The following is a 15810-nucleotide window of genomic DNA, read 5'->3' on the forward strand; positions in this document are numbered from 1 at the left end:
ACCTAGGTTGTGCCATGTATCAGTACTTCATTCCTTTTTGTGGCTGAAAATATTTTGTTTATCCATTCATCTGTTGATGGAAATTTGGTTGTTTCCACCTTTTGGCCATTGTAAATAGTGCTGCCATAAACATTTGTGTACAAGTTTTTTTTTTTTTTTTTTTAATTTTTATTTATTTATTTATTTATTTATTTATGGCTGTGTTGGGTCTTCATTTCTGTGCGAGGGCTTTCTCCAGTTGCGGCAAGCGGGGGCCACTCTTCATCGCGGTGCGCGGGCCTCTCACTATCGCGGCCTCTCTTGTTGGGGAGCACAGGCTCCAGATGCGCAGGCTCAGTAATTGTGGCTCACGGGCCTAGTTGCTCCGCGGCATGTGGGATCTTCCCAGACCAGGGCTCGAACCCGTGTCCCCTGCATTGGCAGGCAGATTCTCAACCACTGCGCCACCAGGGAAGCCCCCAAGTTTTTTTTTTGAACAGCTGTTTTCCATTCTCTTGGGTATACAATACACCCAAGAGGGGAACGGCTGGGTTGCATGGAAACTGTTTTCCACAGTGGCTGCGCTCTTTGACATTCCCACCAGAAATCCCTCCACATCCTCGCCAACACTTGTTATTTTCTCGCTTTTAAAATGTATTTATTTACTTGTATCAGAGCCAGCCTCATGGCTTTATCTATTGGGGTTCACACTGCTTTGGGGGTTTGGCAGCGGCAGTCTTCACTTTGCACTGGAATCTCCTGGGTTTTTATATATTTATTTTAACAATCCAACGCCTGAGCTGCACCTGAGTCCGGGCCCAGGCAGCAGCAATAGCTTTTAAAGCTCCCTAGGTGATTCCAGTGTGCAGCCAAAGTTGAGAATCATTGTATCAAAGATTCCAGGCACCTCTCGGTTATACGCTCTTTTTAATCAGAAATTTAAATCGTGTTTAACTAGCTAGGCCAGGCCCACATTCATCTGAGAAATGGTGGGCTAGTGATCCAGATATCTGTCAGACATTGTAACCCTAACAGCTAAGGCCAGTTCTTCTTTTTTTTTTTTTTTAAGAGAGGAAGTGATTTCACCACAGCTGCACACAGGGGGCAGGGAGGCAGAATGTCTCCTAGGGTCCCAAGTGAACTGGTGAAAAAGCAAAAAACAAAACAGTAGAACAAACGGCTACTGGGTAGCGCTTGTCCCTGCCTCTCCCCCACCTCTCTTCACAAGGGAGGTTTGGACTGCAGCCCAATAGAATGGCCTGTGCATTCTTCCAGCTGGGGAAGTTTCCAGATAGCACCCCAACTTCCCTACCACGGCCACTATCTTCTCCTTTTTAACAGAAATCTTTTCTGTTTTCCATCCTCTTCTTCCCAGGAGATAGTTATTGTTGCTAACTGTGCAGGACAGTGTGGCTCTTTCTCTGAGTTTTTAAAAACTGTTGCAGACGTGCAAGTTGGCCTGACTGCCAATAAGCAGATGGGCCCATGTGAATGTGAGTTTTGGATAAGAGTAATATCTAACATCGAGTAGGATTTTGCTAAGAGGTCACTTTTCCGCTCTAAGTATTGACTTCAGCTTATTTTCACTGCCCTCCAGCCACTCCCCCCCACCCCTCAGGAGCACCTGCAGTGGAACAGCCGTGTACCATGGGGACCCGCGGGGCATCACAGCGAGAGGGCGTCAGGAAGGACCACAAGTAGCAGTGGGGCCTGTGTCTGGTGCTTTGGGGAGCGTTTAAGGAAGCCGGGCGTCGCTCTGGATTGGATGCTGTCAGGAAGCAGGGGTGAGTCCTGATCAGGGGTCTTAGTCATCTCACCTGAGAAGCGGGGAAGACCAGACAAAGGCTGGGATTGGTGAAGAAGCAGCAGTCTCTCCTAGGAGCCAGGACCCAGGGACGTTGGGTGGGTGACTTTGGTGGTTTGGACAAGTTCCTGCTTTGTCCGTGTTTTGACATGATTACGAAGTGGTCTTGTTCTTGTTCCGTCCCATCCTGGTCACAGAGTGGCCTTGTCTGATGTCAGGGTTCTGGGGAATTGTTTATGTTCAACAGGAGGGCACCTGGCCAGCTCCTGCTGGATGCCAGGTACTGCTTTTCTCTGTCTCAGGCCTCCTCTGGGCCAAGAGCAGACGAGGGCAGGCAAGAGGACATTAATCCATGATATCTACATTTTCACCATTGCCAGGATTTTGTTGATGAGGAAATGCAGGCTGGCTTTGGGTGAGCCTCTCCTGCTTTTTTGTTGCAGGATAAGTTGCTGAATTCTCTGATGTGGTAACAGTTGCACAGGATACACTGGTCAACTCTAACACAAGCAGTTCCCACAAACAAAGTGATTATTTGTCCTCTAACAGGCCTTGAAGCCAGGGGCCTAGATTATAAAACCCAGGCAAAGAGAACACGTTACAAAATCCAAATAGGTACCCACAGCCCAGTTGGAGGTATTTAAAAAGGCCTCAAGCCCTTGATTCCTGTCCATGTCCTACCTGTAACAGTCTCGCCAGGATTGTGTCATTGGTAGGTAATACAGGCACTGTGAACATGCTTAAAATTACCCAACAATGCCGGCTCCATTTCAAGGCCCATTTATCTCTGATGCTATGCTAACATTATGAAGCGTTAGGGTTTTGTTGTGGCTTTCTGATTAGTTAATGGCAGAGTATCTCAGGGACTTTTATCTCCGTCTATTTTGCACCTGCAGAAGCAAGGCGGGGCACTATCGCTGGCCACTGCCACCTGCCCTGGAGGACACAAGCTGCTGAGCAGGACCGGCTACATAATTTGCAGGCCCAGTACAAAATGAAAACACGGGGCCCCTTGTTCAAAAATTATTCACAATTTCAAGACAGCGAGAGCAGAAAGTTAAACCAAGTGCAGGGTCGTTCTGAGCCTGAGGAGGCCTGTGGAGCCTTGCTGCCCCTGCAATGTGGCAGACAAGGACAACTGGGTTCCCGGGGACCTGACTCCGGAGGAATGGCCAGAACTGGAGAGCATCCCAGGAAGCAAGCAAGAGCTGCAGTCTGAAGAATAGAGACTGAAGGCTGAGATAGCAGAAGAGCTATGGAAATTGAGGACCCTGGGATCCACAGAAGAAAGGAAAACATGCAGGGCAACAAACAGGTGGCCTGGGCTGGAGAAAATTAATGTGGGGGCTGAAAAGGGGCCCCGGTTCTTAACAGGATGGTCTATTAAAGGACACTTCTGAAGACACTGCCCAGTTCCTGTGGAAAGGTGAAGGACTCAGCAAAACAGCCACTAGGGACTGTTTGCAGGAGAGATTAAGCTTAATATCTAGGTTCCTCCTGCCCTTGTGGAGGTACAAGAGTTCACTGATCTAGACTTTGTCCAGCCATTACAGCAATTCCTGAGGAGCCTGGGAACGCCTAGAGAGGCACAGAGGACTGATGGGATGATGGAGGCATTTGCCCAGTGATACTGTCAGTGTCATAAAGAGGGCTTTAGTGCCCAGACACTGATGTTCTCTCCTTTGTCACATCTTGTTGATCACCAGCTACAACCCCGAAGTCAAAGACAAGCTCACAGCGAAAAGGTTCACTGCCACGAATGTAGACATCAGTGGGGGACGAGCAACTCTAGAAGCTGTAATTTCTCAAGTCAACATTAACAACGTTTTCCTCTCACTTGCTTCTTCCCCATTCCCATTTTTCGCAAAAACGTAGGCAACTAACTTGAATACCCAAGAGCTTTCTGTTCTGTGCCGAAACGCAGAGCCGGCCCTGGCTATAGATGATGGAAGTGACAATTCTAATAGATTAAGTTGTAGCATTTGAAGAGTTAAGGAAAAGGCGGCAGTACTTTTAGACTCCAGGGTGGATCCCAGCATTTTATTTTCTTGGCTTGGCCAGGAAATCAGAGGGGCCTGGGCTGGGGGGGGCCGGTCTCGGGGAAGTGCAGGGGGTGGGCCCCCCGGAAGTCGTGCTGCGTGGTTTAAACCTAAGGTGACCTAACGGATGGCGGGAGCGCCCGCCCGATCCTCAGCGCGGGGCGCGGCCATTGGTGACGCACGCCGGGGAGCACGGCGCCCACGTTTCCACCATTGCCTTAGCGCGGCCTCACACCCGGCGCTCGGAGTCCGGGGCTGCGGGCGTCCTCGCTTCCTCCCTCCCGGAGGCGGGCCCGACCCCGCCCCCGCGCCCCGGGTGGCTCCCGGCGGTCCCTCCTACCTCCTACCCTCGGCCTCCCCGGCGCGGCGCACTCCCCGCCGGCCGCAGCCTGACACGCCGCGCGGCCCCCCAGTCTCCCCGGCCGCCTCCCCCAGGCATGGCCCAGGGCCTCGCCTCACTATGGCAGCAGCACGGCACAGCACCCTTGACTTCATGCTCGGCGCCAAAGGTGAGGGCGCGCGCCCGCCACCTGCCCCGTCGCTCCCGCCGCCGGGCGGGTTGGGGCTGGCGGGGCCGGGCGGGGCGCGCGCCGCGGGCCGAACAATGCGGACGGCCGCGCGGCCCCGGCCCCGGCGCTGGCGTCTCCCGGGCTGCCGCTTGCACCGGCGCTCGCGTGGAGGCCGCGCTCCTGCTCCCGCCGCGCTCCGTCCCGGCGGCAGCGCGGGGCCCGGGGGGGCCGCGCCGGCTCCCTCCTCGACCCCGAGCGGGCCGCCGTCCGGGGCCCGGGTCGCCCACCCGCGCCCTACTCGGGCTCGGCCGCCCCCGCCGGGGGTCCCCTCGCGCCCTGGGCGCAGGAGGAAGAGTCCGGGTGGCCGCGGCCCCCCCCTGGGGCTTTCCCCGTTCCCCGAGGCGGGTAAATTCCCCCGGGGGTGGGGGCTCCCCTCGTGCGAGCCGGGGCTGGGGCAGGACCGCGCCGCGCTCGCAGAATTCTCAGCCGACTGCGTAGGAGACAGATCCCCCGGAAAGGGACGGGGCACGGGAAAAGGAAACGATGATTATATTATTATTGGGGGGGTGGGGGGTGAAGTCCCAGCGCGGGAACTATAAGTCTCCGAATCGGGGAGGCTCGGGAGACTGCGAGCTGGCCAGAACAGAGGGCTGGGAAAGTCCGGACCGACTGCAGAAATTGTGGAGAGGAAGGGTATTTTGCATCCTTTTTTCCTGGGTGCGTCTAAGGCGGAGGGGGGGAGGGGGGAGGGGTAGGTCTGCTGGTCTTTTTTCTGGTGGATTTTTTTTCTTTTTTTTTGCCGGGCCCAGCGGCATGCGGGATCTTAGTTCCCCGACCAGGGATCGAACACGTGCCCCCTGCATTGGGAGTGCGGAGTCTTAACCCCTGGACCGCCAGGGAAGTCCCTCTGGTGGCTTTTAAACGTGTGAGTGCCGCAGACTTGAATCTGCGCTTCCGGTTTGTCCCACTTGGAGCGTCTCACCCAGGTCTTGCTTTTTCACTGTCTTCCTCCAATTGGCTGGAGCCACCATTTCTGTTACCATTGAAAACATTACTTTCACACTTTCTTTCTTCCCTGCCCCTTTTTTTAAACTTCTGAGTAATCACTTTGCATTTTCTCCTCCAGTTTAAAGGATTTTCGAAGGCATAAGATGAGGGGAAAAAAAAAAGACCTCAGGGATTTGGACAAGACCTAGTTTTGTGTCCTGTGTTGATTGGCTCTGCTTGTGACTTCGGCTTTATTTCTCAACCTGTCTGAGCTGCTTCTTCCCTGTGGTAAAAAGGGGGAAGGGTAGGGCGCACTTCGTTGGGCACCCCCATCCCCCAGGGCTTTTAATGTTAATGGAATTGCTGGAAAACGCTACAGGGTTCTGAAGTAATATCAGTGTATTTGGGTGGTGGGGAAGTGACTAGGAGAAAAAGCATTTCTTTAGTTCCCTCCTTTCTTAGGTGAGGCTGGAGGGAAGGGAGGCGGCTGGGGAGAATCAGGAGATAAAATGGTGATTGGAGCCGGCTAAAAGGTTTTCTTGAGTAATTAGCCTGCCAGTTTCACTGGGAGGGTGAGGCTTGAGGAAGAAATAGTGGTTCAAGGCCACTCAGCTGCTGAGTTGAGTTTCTGGTGGCAGTCTTGTGTGAGCGCTCACCTGTGCTTATTGAGTGTGGGTTTTCCAGGCTCTAAGGAGGGTAACGATGAGGCCGGAAGATTCTGGCCCTTCCCTCAGCCTGAGTGTCCTTGCCTGAAGCCTTAAACAACTTTCAGCTAAATTCAGGTGTTGTCTGTTGAAATGGTTGCTCCCAATGGACTTATGTATTCTGTTGTAGAAGCCGGGAAAACCTTCCCTTAATTGTATGAAGAAAAAGTGAGAGAACCTGAACGTTTTGGGCAGGCACCGGCTAGGGAGGGAGAGAGAACCATGGACGTGCAGTTTGGAAGGGAGCAGGAGAAGCTGGCGGGCTCGAAGTTGGCGAGGTGTGGAAGTGGCATCTAAATAATTTAGTCGTGTGAAGAGAAAGTAAAAAATAAAAAAATTGAGAATTCCCAGTCACTCTTTTTTTTTTTTTTTGCCTGCGTTGGGTCGTCGTTGCTGCGCGCGGGCTTTCTCTAGTTGAGGCGAGCGGGGGCTAACTCTTTGTTGTGGTGCGCGGGCTTCTCACTGCGGTGGCTTCTCTTGTTGCGGAGCACGGGCTCTAGGCGCGCGGGCTTCAGTAGTTGTGGCGCACGGTGGCATGTGGGATCCTCCCGGACCAGGAATCGAACCCATGTCCCCTGCATTGGCAGGCGGATTCTTAACCACTGCGCCACCAGGAAAGTCCCCCAGCCAGTTACTCTTAATTCCCAGATTGTTGATCTTCAAGATGAGAAAGTTTTTTGTTTTTTGTTTTCAAAGATGAGAAAGTTTTGATGACAAGGTGAACATTCTAGAAAGAGATCCTAAGGGGACATGTATGTATGCATCTGTATTAGATCTTGAGTCCCTACAGAACTGTTTTGGGAGTAAGAGGACCCTGATTCTTATTGTATTCCCCCCATCACTTGATTCTGGGGGGAGGCATGATGCCCTTGCTGTCTGTAGGTATCCACCCTTGTAGAATAAGGGGATCTGGCTAAACTAGGATCTGTTTTTGGTTTTCATTAAGGGGCACTTGGTGAGAAGTCTACCACCTGTGAGGTCTTCAAAAACATTTATTTTAACTGATAATAATGAGTCAAAAGGCATTACTCTTGGCATGTGAGTATTGGATGTGACTCAAGGGTGAGTCAAATGCCTGTGGAGCCTGGAATTATGTTCTTTTTCTCATTTGTCAGTAATCCTTCCTCATGCTCCAGTTCCATGATGTGATTTTAATGGAATTAAACTTGAACCACTTAGTTATGTTATGTTGCGATTCTGTATAACTTGGTTACCAGTGCAAGCCAGCTAGTACCCAGCAGCCACTGGGCCACTGAGGGCAATTATAGGTTGGGCCTGGCGGTGCCTGTTTAGTTCTGGCTGATGAGGTAACTCAGGAAATTTTAATTTCTGCTGGAAAAAAATCTCACCTTTGATCCTCTCATAAGTGAAGTATTGGACTGTGAAGGCTCTTGAGCCCAGAAAACATTTTGTGACTTCTCAGCCTGAGGCTAGCAAGAATAAACATGTCCCACATTAGTATAGCTTAAGCATCTCTGGGCAGGTGGAGGACACGTGGTTTGTTTATGCTAGGCAGCCAGCGAGTGTTCTGCGTAGACCGAGTGAGGTACGCACGACCTCTGCCCACCCTGGAAGGGTAGGGTTGCAGTCTTCCTTTCCATGTCCATTTCTTCCCCGGGCTGGGAGTGTCTTTGAAGGGTGACCTCCAGGGTCTGTATCCTGGACACAGTTCTGCTACATCATAGATGTTTGAGAAGTACTGGTTAAATGGACCTGATTGATGTTATGATAAAGGTGGAAAGCTAGTTCAAGTCCACTAGGGGAAAACAAGGCACACATTTACCTTTAGAATTAAGAGGATGGGTCCTGAGTGAGGAGATGTGACTGATGCTGTTGTGTCTGTCCTTTGGATCACTGAGTTATAGTTTACGTAGGGAAACAGAGTGACTTGTGTCATTCAAATTAACAAATTAGTTTTATAACAGAAATTTATTTAGTAAATTAAGGACACGGGAGTTCCCTGGTGGCCTAGTGGTTAGGATTCTGGGCTTTCACTGCCATGGCCCAGGTTCAGTCCCTGGTCGGGGAACTGAGACCCCACAAGTGCGCAGCGCTGCCAAAAAAAAAAAAAAAAAAAAACCCAAAACAAAACAACAACAAAAAAACCATAAGCCTGCTCGGGAATTATGGGCTTAGCTGAAAAATGTTGAGGGTAAGGGTTCTTAAGTTGTGTGCCTTTGGCCCTCATTGGGGAAGCCTGTGGAGCGCTTCTCAGAATAAGAATTTTAAATGCGTAAAATAACCCATTTATTTAAAATAACATTCTCAAAATAAAACCCCTAATATGTGACATAGTAAATAGTAAGATGTGCTTCTTTCATAACACATTAAAATACAGTCTAGCTGCAGGCCTCATAATTTCCAAATTTCCGTAATTTCGGAGTAGAGCCGAGAAAATCAGTATTTCAGCTGTCATTTGATCAGGAAAAGCTGTGCTTCTGTTGTGACAATGGCCAGGTAGTTGATAATGTGTGGTTTTACAAGCATAATTGAAAAAAATGCTAAGTTTCAATTAGTGAAAATAAGGATGTATACTTTTTGCCATCCATGTTCACAGAGCCCCTGAATTGTGTCCCCTGGCCCTTGGGAGTCCATAGACCCCAGGTTCAGGCCCCCCAGGAGCTGGAGAGAGAACTGGGACTGTCATTTCTCTATATTGTTCCTTTTGGGAGGAGGTTTCCACTCAGGCCAAAGCTGTAAGCAAATGTCCCCACTTCTTCAAAACATCTTTTTGAAAACAAAAAAGCCAGTGTTTACTAATTGCTTCCTGGGCTACGCATTGCCCTAAGCGCATAACACATTATTTTATGTAATCCTCACAACAGCCCTATGGTGGGTTTTATCCCCATTTTAAAGATGAATAAATAGGCCCATTGAAGTTTTTCTCCTTTTAAGTGGGCTACCTGTGATTCAAAGCCCTGTCTATTTGATTCCAAGTCCTTTGTTAATTCCACAACCATGAAGCCTCTTAGTTAAGGCAATGGCTGCGTGTCCCGCCCCCCCCCCCCCCCCCCCCAGTTTATCACTATATGGAGACCTTTTTTGTCTCTTCACCTTGGGAGGTGCTACCAGCATCTAGTAGGCCAGGGGTGATTTTAAACATCCTACAGTGCACAGCATTGACAAGCCAACGTATCTGTGGTGCTGGGGTAGAGAATCCCCGGTGTAAGTTCTAACCAGGTTGTTGCAGTGATCTGGATGACAAATCATCAGCAAAATTTCCCTGGTTCTTTTTGGAAGTGTCCGTGGTGCAGGGAAGGAGGATGGGCCTTACCTTCCCCTGAGGTTTGCACTGGGGCCAGTTAGCACTTCCTACCGAGCAAAGCCTGTGGCTTCAGGTGACCCCCCCCCCCCATTTCCTGAACCATCTTGGACCTCTCCACCAAGCTCCCGCTCTTCCATGTATTTATTGAGCTCCTTTCTGGCGGAAGCATATCATCTTCATGTACTTAATTAATTAATTAATTTAACATCTTTATTGGAGTATAATTGCTTTACAATGTTGTGTTAGTTTCTGCTGTATAACAAAGTGAATCAGCTATATGTATACATATATCCCCATATCCCCTCCCTCTTGCGTCTCCCTCCCACTGTCTTCGTGTATTTTAAATTTATTTTATTTATTTATTTTGGCTGCATTGGGTCTTCGTTGCTGCGCGCGGGCCCTTTCCAGCTGCGGCGAGCAGGGGCCACTCTTCGTTGAGGTGCGCAGGCCTCTCATTGCGGTGGCCTATTTTGCTGTGGAGCACGGGCGCCAGGCGCGCCGGCTTCAGTAGTTGTGCCACGTGGGCTCAGTAGTTGTGGCTCGCGGGATCTAGAGCGCAGGCTCAGTAGTTGTGGCGCACGGGCCCAGCTGCTCTGCGGCATGTGGGATCTTCCTGGACCAGGGTTTGAACCCGTGTGCCCTGCACTGGGAGGCGGATTCCCAACCACTGCACCACCAGGGAAGCCCACCTTCGTGTATTTTAAATAGCTATAACTATAAGCATAAAACCTAAACAAGTTGTGATTGCATCTAGCTTTTTTGTTCTTTTGTTCAAGAGTAGAAAAAGCTTTCTCCCTACCCCCTCAGCATTATGATTGTCCCATCACACTTTATCCACCACTGTGATAGAGAACACCCACACCCGCTTTAACGATGAAACCTTGGGCGGCTGATGAATGGGAAAATGCATGCGTGGGCCCCACTCTAGACTGACTTGAATCACAGTCTTTGAGGGGAGGGTAGTACCTGGAATTTACATTTTTAACCAGCTTTCCTCCCAGCAATTCTGATGCTGATTTTATGAGAACCAGTATAATAGGATCCTCATTAAAAACAAAAAACCCCCGTGTATCAGAAACCTTCGAGGCACCCATCCACGTCATTAAGTCCTATGGATTCTACCTGCTGCCCTCTCAGATTCCTTGCTCACCTTTTTCCTGGCTACAGCCCTTGGCCACAGTCTCCCTACTTGTCTCCCTCCCTTGTTTGGGAAGGGCTCAGTCAACAGAAACGCCAACAGATCCCTGTCCCTTTTCCCATTTAAAAGCCCTCCTGTGAGTCCTCATTACTCTACAGATGAAGTTGAAACTCCTTATCAGCACTTCCAAGGTCCATGAAGGTCCATTTCTACCCGATTCTCCATCCTCACCCAACACACACTTGAGTCTCACACTCCTTGTGCTTCCAAGTAGAACCTGGACTCAATTTTCTAACAGCTCTGGGGAAGGTATTTTTCTGTGTGACGTAGGTGTTCTCTCATACCTTAATTGTCTCTGAAAATGTTTTCTGGATTGCTTGGGGGAGGTCCCTTGTTAGAGTCTGCCTACATTTGGCATGCTCCTTTGCTTTGTTGGGATTTAAAAAAAAACTCCCTTTTCCCCAACTCTGCAAGATTCTTAATTGCACTGATCATGCTCTATTTGACCCCAGGCTGAATAATTGCACATTGCTGGGAATTCATTTTGTGAGCTTGCCATTAAAAAATTGTGTAAACCTTAATGGTTTTTTAGAATATAGTTCCGCAGTTATACCTCTGTCTTTAAACCTGTAGAGGTGGTATATGGTAAAATTAGTTTGTGCTTTATATCAAAAAGCCTCATCTAGTTCCTACTTGGTAGTTCTCTATTGTTTTAAATGCTTTGGAAGGGATAACAGCTGTTTAAGAAATTGATTCCATAATCCAGGCATTTAGGAACAATCACCCCAGCTAACAAGGGAGGTATTTTTTCAAGTAATCTGAAGCTCTGCAGGTGATGTTTCTTTTTTTTTTTTTTTTTTATAAATTTTGTTTATTTATTTATTTATTTATTTATTTATTTATTTACTTATGGCTGTGTTGGGTCTTCGTTTCTGTGCGAGGGCCTTCTCTATTTGCGGCAAGCGGGGGCCACTCTTCATCGCGGTGCGCGGGCCTCTCACCATCGCGGCCTCTCTTGTTGCGGAGCACAGGCTCCAGTCGCGCAGGCTCAGTAATTGTGGCTCACGGGCCTAGTTGCTCCGCGGCACGCGGGATCCTCCCAGACCAGGGCTCGAACCCGCGTCCCCTGCATCGGCAGGCAGACTCTCAACCACTGCGCCACCAGGGAAGCCCTGATGTTTCTTAAAAAGAGTGTTTTCCAATTTAATAAGCAACTGGTAGATGATTTGTCTTTAGGGTGTTTTGTCTGTTTTGTTTTTGTGGGGGAAAGCCAGTTTTGTTTTGCACTGGAGGAGTTACCAATTTGGAATCTTTGTATCCTCTTTTTTTTTTTTTTTTTTTTGTTGGGCCTCCCTGCCTGGCATGTGGGATCTTAGTTCCCCCACCAGGGAATCAAACCTGTGCCCCCTGCAGTGGAAGCGCTGATTCTTAACCACTGCACCACCAGGGAAGTCCTGGAATCTTTGTATCCTCTTAATTGTATAATGAAATTGGCCATATTTGAATCAAAGGCCTTCCCTACCTTCTTGGGAGGTAGACTGAAGTGCTGTGGTCTCTCATAGCTTTGAAAAGTTAGAGCTTTTGGTGTTGGACTTGGGACCCTGGGTAAGATTTGGCATTACGGGCTTTATAATTTGAATTGAGACCACCGTGTTTATACTAACCCTTGGCACGTAAGGATTAGCTCGAAAGTTACTGGATTGTGGTTGGGCCTCTGTTTAAAAACGTGTTCAAGAAAGCTATTATTGAGTTTAGTTTTTGGAGTCACGCATGCTCTGCGCGTTTTAATCCACCATTTCACTGCAGTTGTAACCTAAGCCTGCTGGTGTGTGCTGCGGCTCCAACCACCATTTCATGGTAGTTTAATTACAGGCTCAGTTCTTTTGAAAAGTCAGGAAACCTCCTCAGTTGAATTCTGCCAGCCAAGTACGTAAACCATTGCACAAATGCTCTTTTAAACCCTTACGACTGGGCATTTTTCCAGACCCCAGGAAAAAGGCACCTCTGGAGCCCAAAGTTGTGGTGGGCCTGCAGTTCGTTAAACTGATGATGTCACCTGTGTTCTGGAATGAGCCCCTGAGTTAGTGGCCGCACCTGTGATCAAAGGCATTCATGGGCTAAGCGGCAAAGTCAAAAGGAGCTGGTAAGAGCCAGGAGCATGTTCTGGGTTCCTGAGCTGACTTGACCCTCTGGGTAGTTTCCCATGTACCTTAATTTCACCCTTTGCGTGAAGGCACCAGTGATACCAATATCCCACACACTGTGTTGTTGGGTGGGATGTCCAATAAAATGTTTGGAAGAGTGTGTCAAATGATACATAAAACACTTAACACTAATTGCAGTACTTAGCGCTGAGTACTTTGAAATTGTGCCAGTGGGTAAAGATGATCTGTTATAAAGAGGTGTGAATTTCACTTACTGAAAGATAAGGAAAGTTCTGCTGGCAGAAGAAGAGGCAGAAAATAAAGGGTTGGCATGTGATTTGAAGGTTGGTCTACTTAAAGGACCTCTCTAAGTTACTAAAGCAGAATTTTATGAAGACATTTTGATTTTTAAGATAACACTTCCATGGGTTTGTGTTGCATGACTGTTTTCCCTGGAATGGAAATTTCTCCTGTGAGAATCCTGAGCAATTTCTAGGATACTGTTACATTTAGCACCAAATTGTCTCTTCTGAAGGACTGCAGATCACAGTGGTCAAGCAAGACCGATAGGATAATGGGCATTCTGAATTTCTAGAAAATATTAGAAGATTTCTCAAACTGGGTTCAACATGGGGCCCTTTCTCTTTTTTTTATTGAGGTGTTACTGACACAATATTGTATTAGTTGCAGGCTACAACTAATTACAACATCGTAATTCGATACTTGTATGTGTTGTGAAATGATCACCACAATAAGTCTAGTTAACATCTGTCACCATACATAGGTTGAAAATTATTTTTTCCTGTGATGAGAACTTTTAACACCTACTCTTAGTAACTTTCACATATGCAGTATGGTATTAAAACTATAGTCACCATGCTGTACATTACATCCTATGACTTACTCATGGGACCCTTTTTCTTAGAACCAGTGCCATGGATCACACTTGGGGAAACAGTAGTGGTGTAGGTTTTATAAATGGTTTAACACTGAATTTTTGAACTGTTTAATGCTGCAGCTAAGTGGCCCAGTTGGTCTGGGGTTGTGAGGAAGGGGATCATGGGCCTGTCAGTCCAAGTGTTCCTAAGTGGGGTTTGTCTAGGTTGGAGAGAAAAAGAGCTTACTATCAGTTTATTCCCTTTGGAATATGATAGGTCTTAAAAAAAAAAAAAAGGCATTTTGTGAATGTTTTTTGTTTGTTAAGAGTTCCCATGTATATTTTTTTCTTTTGATGAAGGATATGGCTTTGCTTGAAGAAACTCCAGAAGCTGTTCAAATAATGGTTTATGCATTTGTCTTTTTACATGTTTTTGTTTAAGTTATGTGCTCATTTTAGACTACCTGCAGGGTGTAGGGAAATAGAAAGGGGGAAACCCAGATCTCTCATCTTATCACAAGTAGATAACCTGTTGATGCTTTGGTGTCTGGGACAAATGGCTTATTGTCCCATATTTAACTAATCAGGGGGCAACACAGTGTCATGATTAAAAGCACTGGATCTTTGGAGCCCGGCTGCTTGAGTTTGGATCCTAGCTCTTAGCTCTACCACTTACAAGCCTTAAATGTAACCTTGGGCACATCTTGACCTCTAGGCCTTATTGAGACATCCTTGCCTCCTTACTGATAGCATTCAGTCTATTACCATTAAGTAGGATGCTGGTTGTACGTTTTTTTTTTTAAATTTTTATTTATTTATTCATTTATTTTTGGCTGCGTTGGGTCTTTGTTGCTGCGCGCGGGCTTTCTCTAGTTGCGGCGAGCGGGGGCTACTCTTCGTGTGGTGCGCGGGATTCTCGTTGCGGTGGCTTTTCTTGTTGCGGAGCACAAGCTCTAGGTGCGTGCGCTTCAGTAGTTGTGGCTCGCGGGCTCTAGAGCGCAGGCTCAGTAGTTGTGGCGCACGGGCTTGGTTGCTCCATGGCATGTGGGATCTTCCCGGACCAGGGCTCGAACCCGTGTCCCCTGCATTGGGAGGTGGATTCTTATCCACTGCGCCACCAGGGGAGTCCCCAGTGTACAGTTCTGAGTTTTGACCAATGCATACTGTCCTGTGAACACACCACTGTGAAGATGAGAATATCTGAGAGGATTTTTAAAGCAGATACTTGAATGATTTCAAACTGTATTTGGAGTCCATTTTCCTTATCTTCCTCTTTTAGGTTTAGGGGTCTGTCGAGAAGACCAGAAAGCTGGTAAACTGCACAACCCAAGCCTGGCTCATAGGTTCTGTGACATGAGAGTCTGGGGTTTTTGGGAAAGGATACCTGCATTTATGTTTCCCCTTGCAGGGAGCTGCAAACGGATCTGCCAACAGCTTCGGGGCCATCTTCCCACTGAGCGCAATCTCTGAGAGGGGGAGGCGGGAGGAGGGGTGGGGCCTCTGACCTGGATGGTAAATGGGAAGTGTGCATGGAGGAGGCACATCAGGGGGCTCTGGAAATTCCAGGGTCTGGGGAGTGGGAGGTGGGATGGAAGGAGGCTGGGTTTTGGGCCTCACCACTTGGGCATGGTGCAACCATGGGAATAATTAACCACCTGTTGGAGCTTAAATTGCCCGAGCTTTGTGGGAGAGAGAGACCTAGGAGACAGTACAACTGGGGGGGGGGTGGTCCTTGATGGTGAAGTGTGGCATTTCCAGCGCATATAAAGATAACGTTTAGCAAGAATAGAAATTCATCTTCTAATTTTATAAGCCAGGTGCTGCTTAAATGTGAGAGAGCAGAGAGGAATGCAGCCACCTAATTTTGCAGAGGGGACTAGTGTGGCTCTGGCCCGCAGCTGGTGCAGGGTGATGACCCTGCAGCGGCAGAGACTTGGCATTGTGTAGCTTAAAGCCCTCATACTTTATGTCCAGGGTTTTCTTAGTTGAAGTGTTTGAAGTTGGAAAAGACTTAAAGGCACAAGTCATGGTCACGGGGTGGAGAGTCCCAGAGTTTTTCTGGAAGTGTGAGAATTGCTTATTTCCTGAGGGCAGCCTCTCTAGTGGAATTCACTTAGTTAAGGAGGTTACAGTATTTTAGCCTCTTGAAGCTGAGGAAGAGGGAATCTAACTGAAGCAGGGCGCCTGGTATAGATTTTTATTGGGTGGGACTCTCTTTTCTACTTGGGCTAGTAAGGTTGGGGGGCACAGCTAATCTACTTATGTCCACAGGGCTGCCCACCTGATGGGTAATGATTAAATGGCAGTGCCTGACTGTGAGGGACGGAGAGCTCGAACATTGGTGCTGGCTTCCTTATAGGAACC

General features: G+C 48.4%; 1 protein-coding gene across 2 annotated transcripts in view; it reads left to right on the forward strand.

The window, feature by feature from the left end:
- The first annotated feature begins 1643 nt into the window (after positions 1–1643).
- The window catches only part of SMS (spermine synthase), a 52181-nt gene continuing 38014 nt past the window's right edge, over positions 1644–15810 (forward strand). The window contains exon 1 of one of the 2 annotated variants that reach the window (XM_068533899.1): positions 1644–1763. In XM_068533899.1, coding sequence (XP_068390000.1) covers positions 1745–1763 — 19 coding nt within the window. In that variant the 5' untranslated portion in view covers positions 1644–1744. Of the gene's footprint in view, positions 1764–4021; positions 4332–15810 lie in introns of those variants that run through there. The other variant, XM_068533898.1, reaches the window with a different exon arrangement.

Source organism: Eschrichtius robustus, chromosome X, assembly GCF_028021215.1.
Source record: "Eschrichtius robustus isolate mEscRob2 chromosome X, mEscRob2.pri, whole genome shotgun sequence".
Classification (NCBI taxonomy): Eukaryota; Metazoa; Chordata; class Mammalia; order Artiodactyla; family Eschrichtiidae; genus Eschrichtius; species Eschrichtius robustus.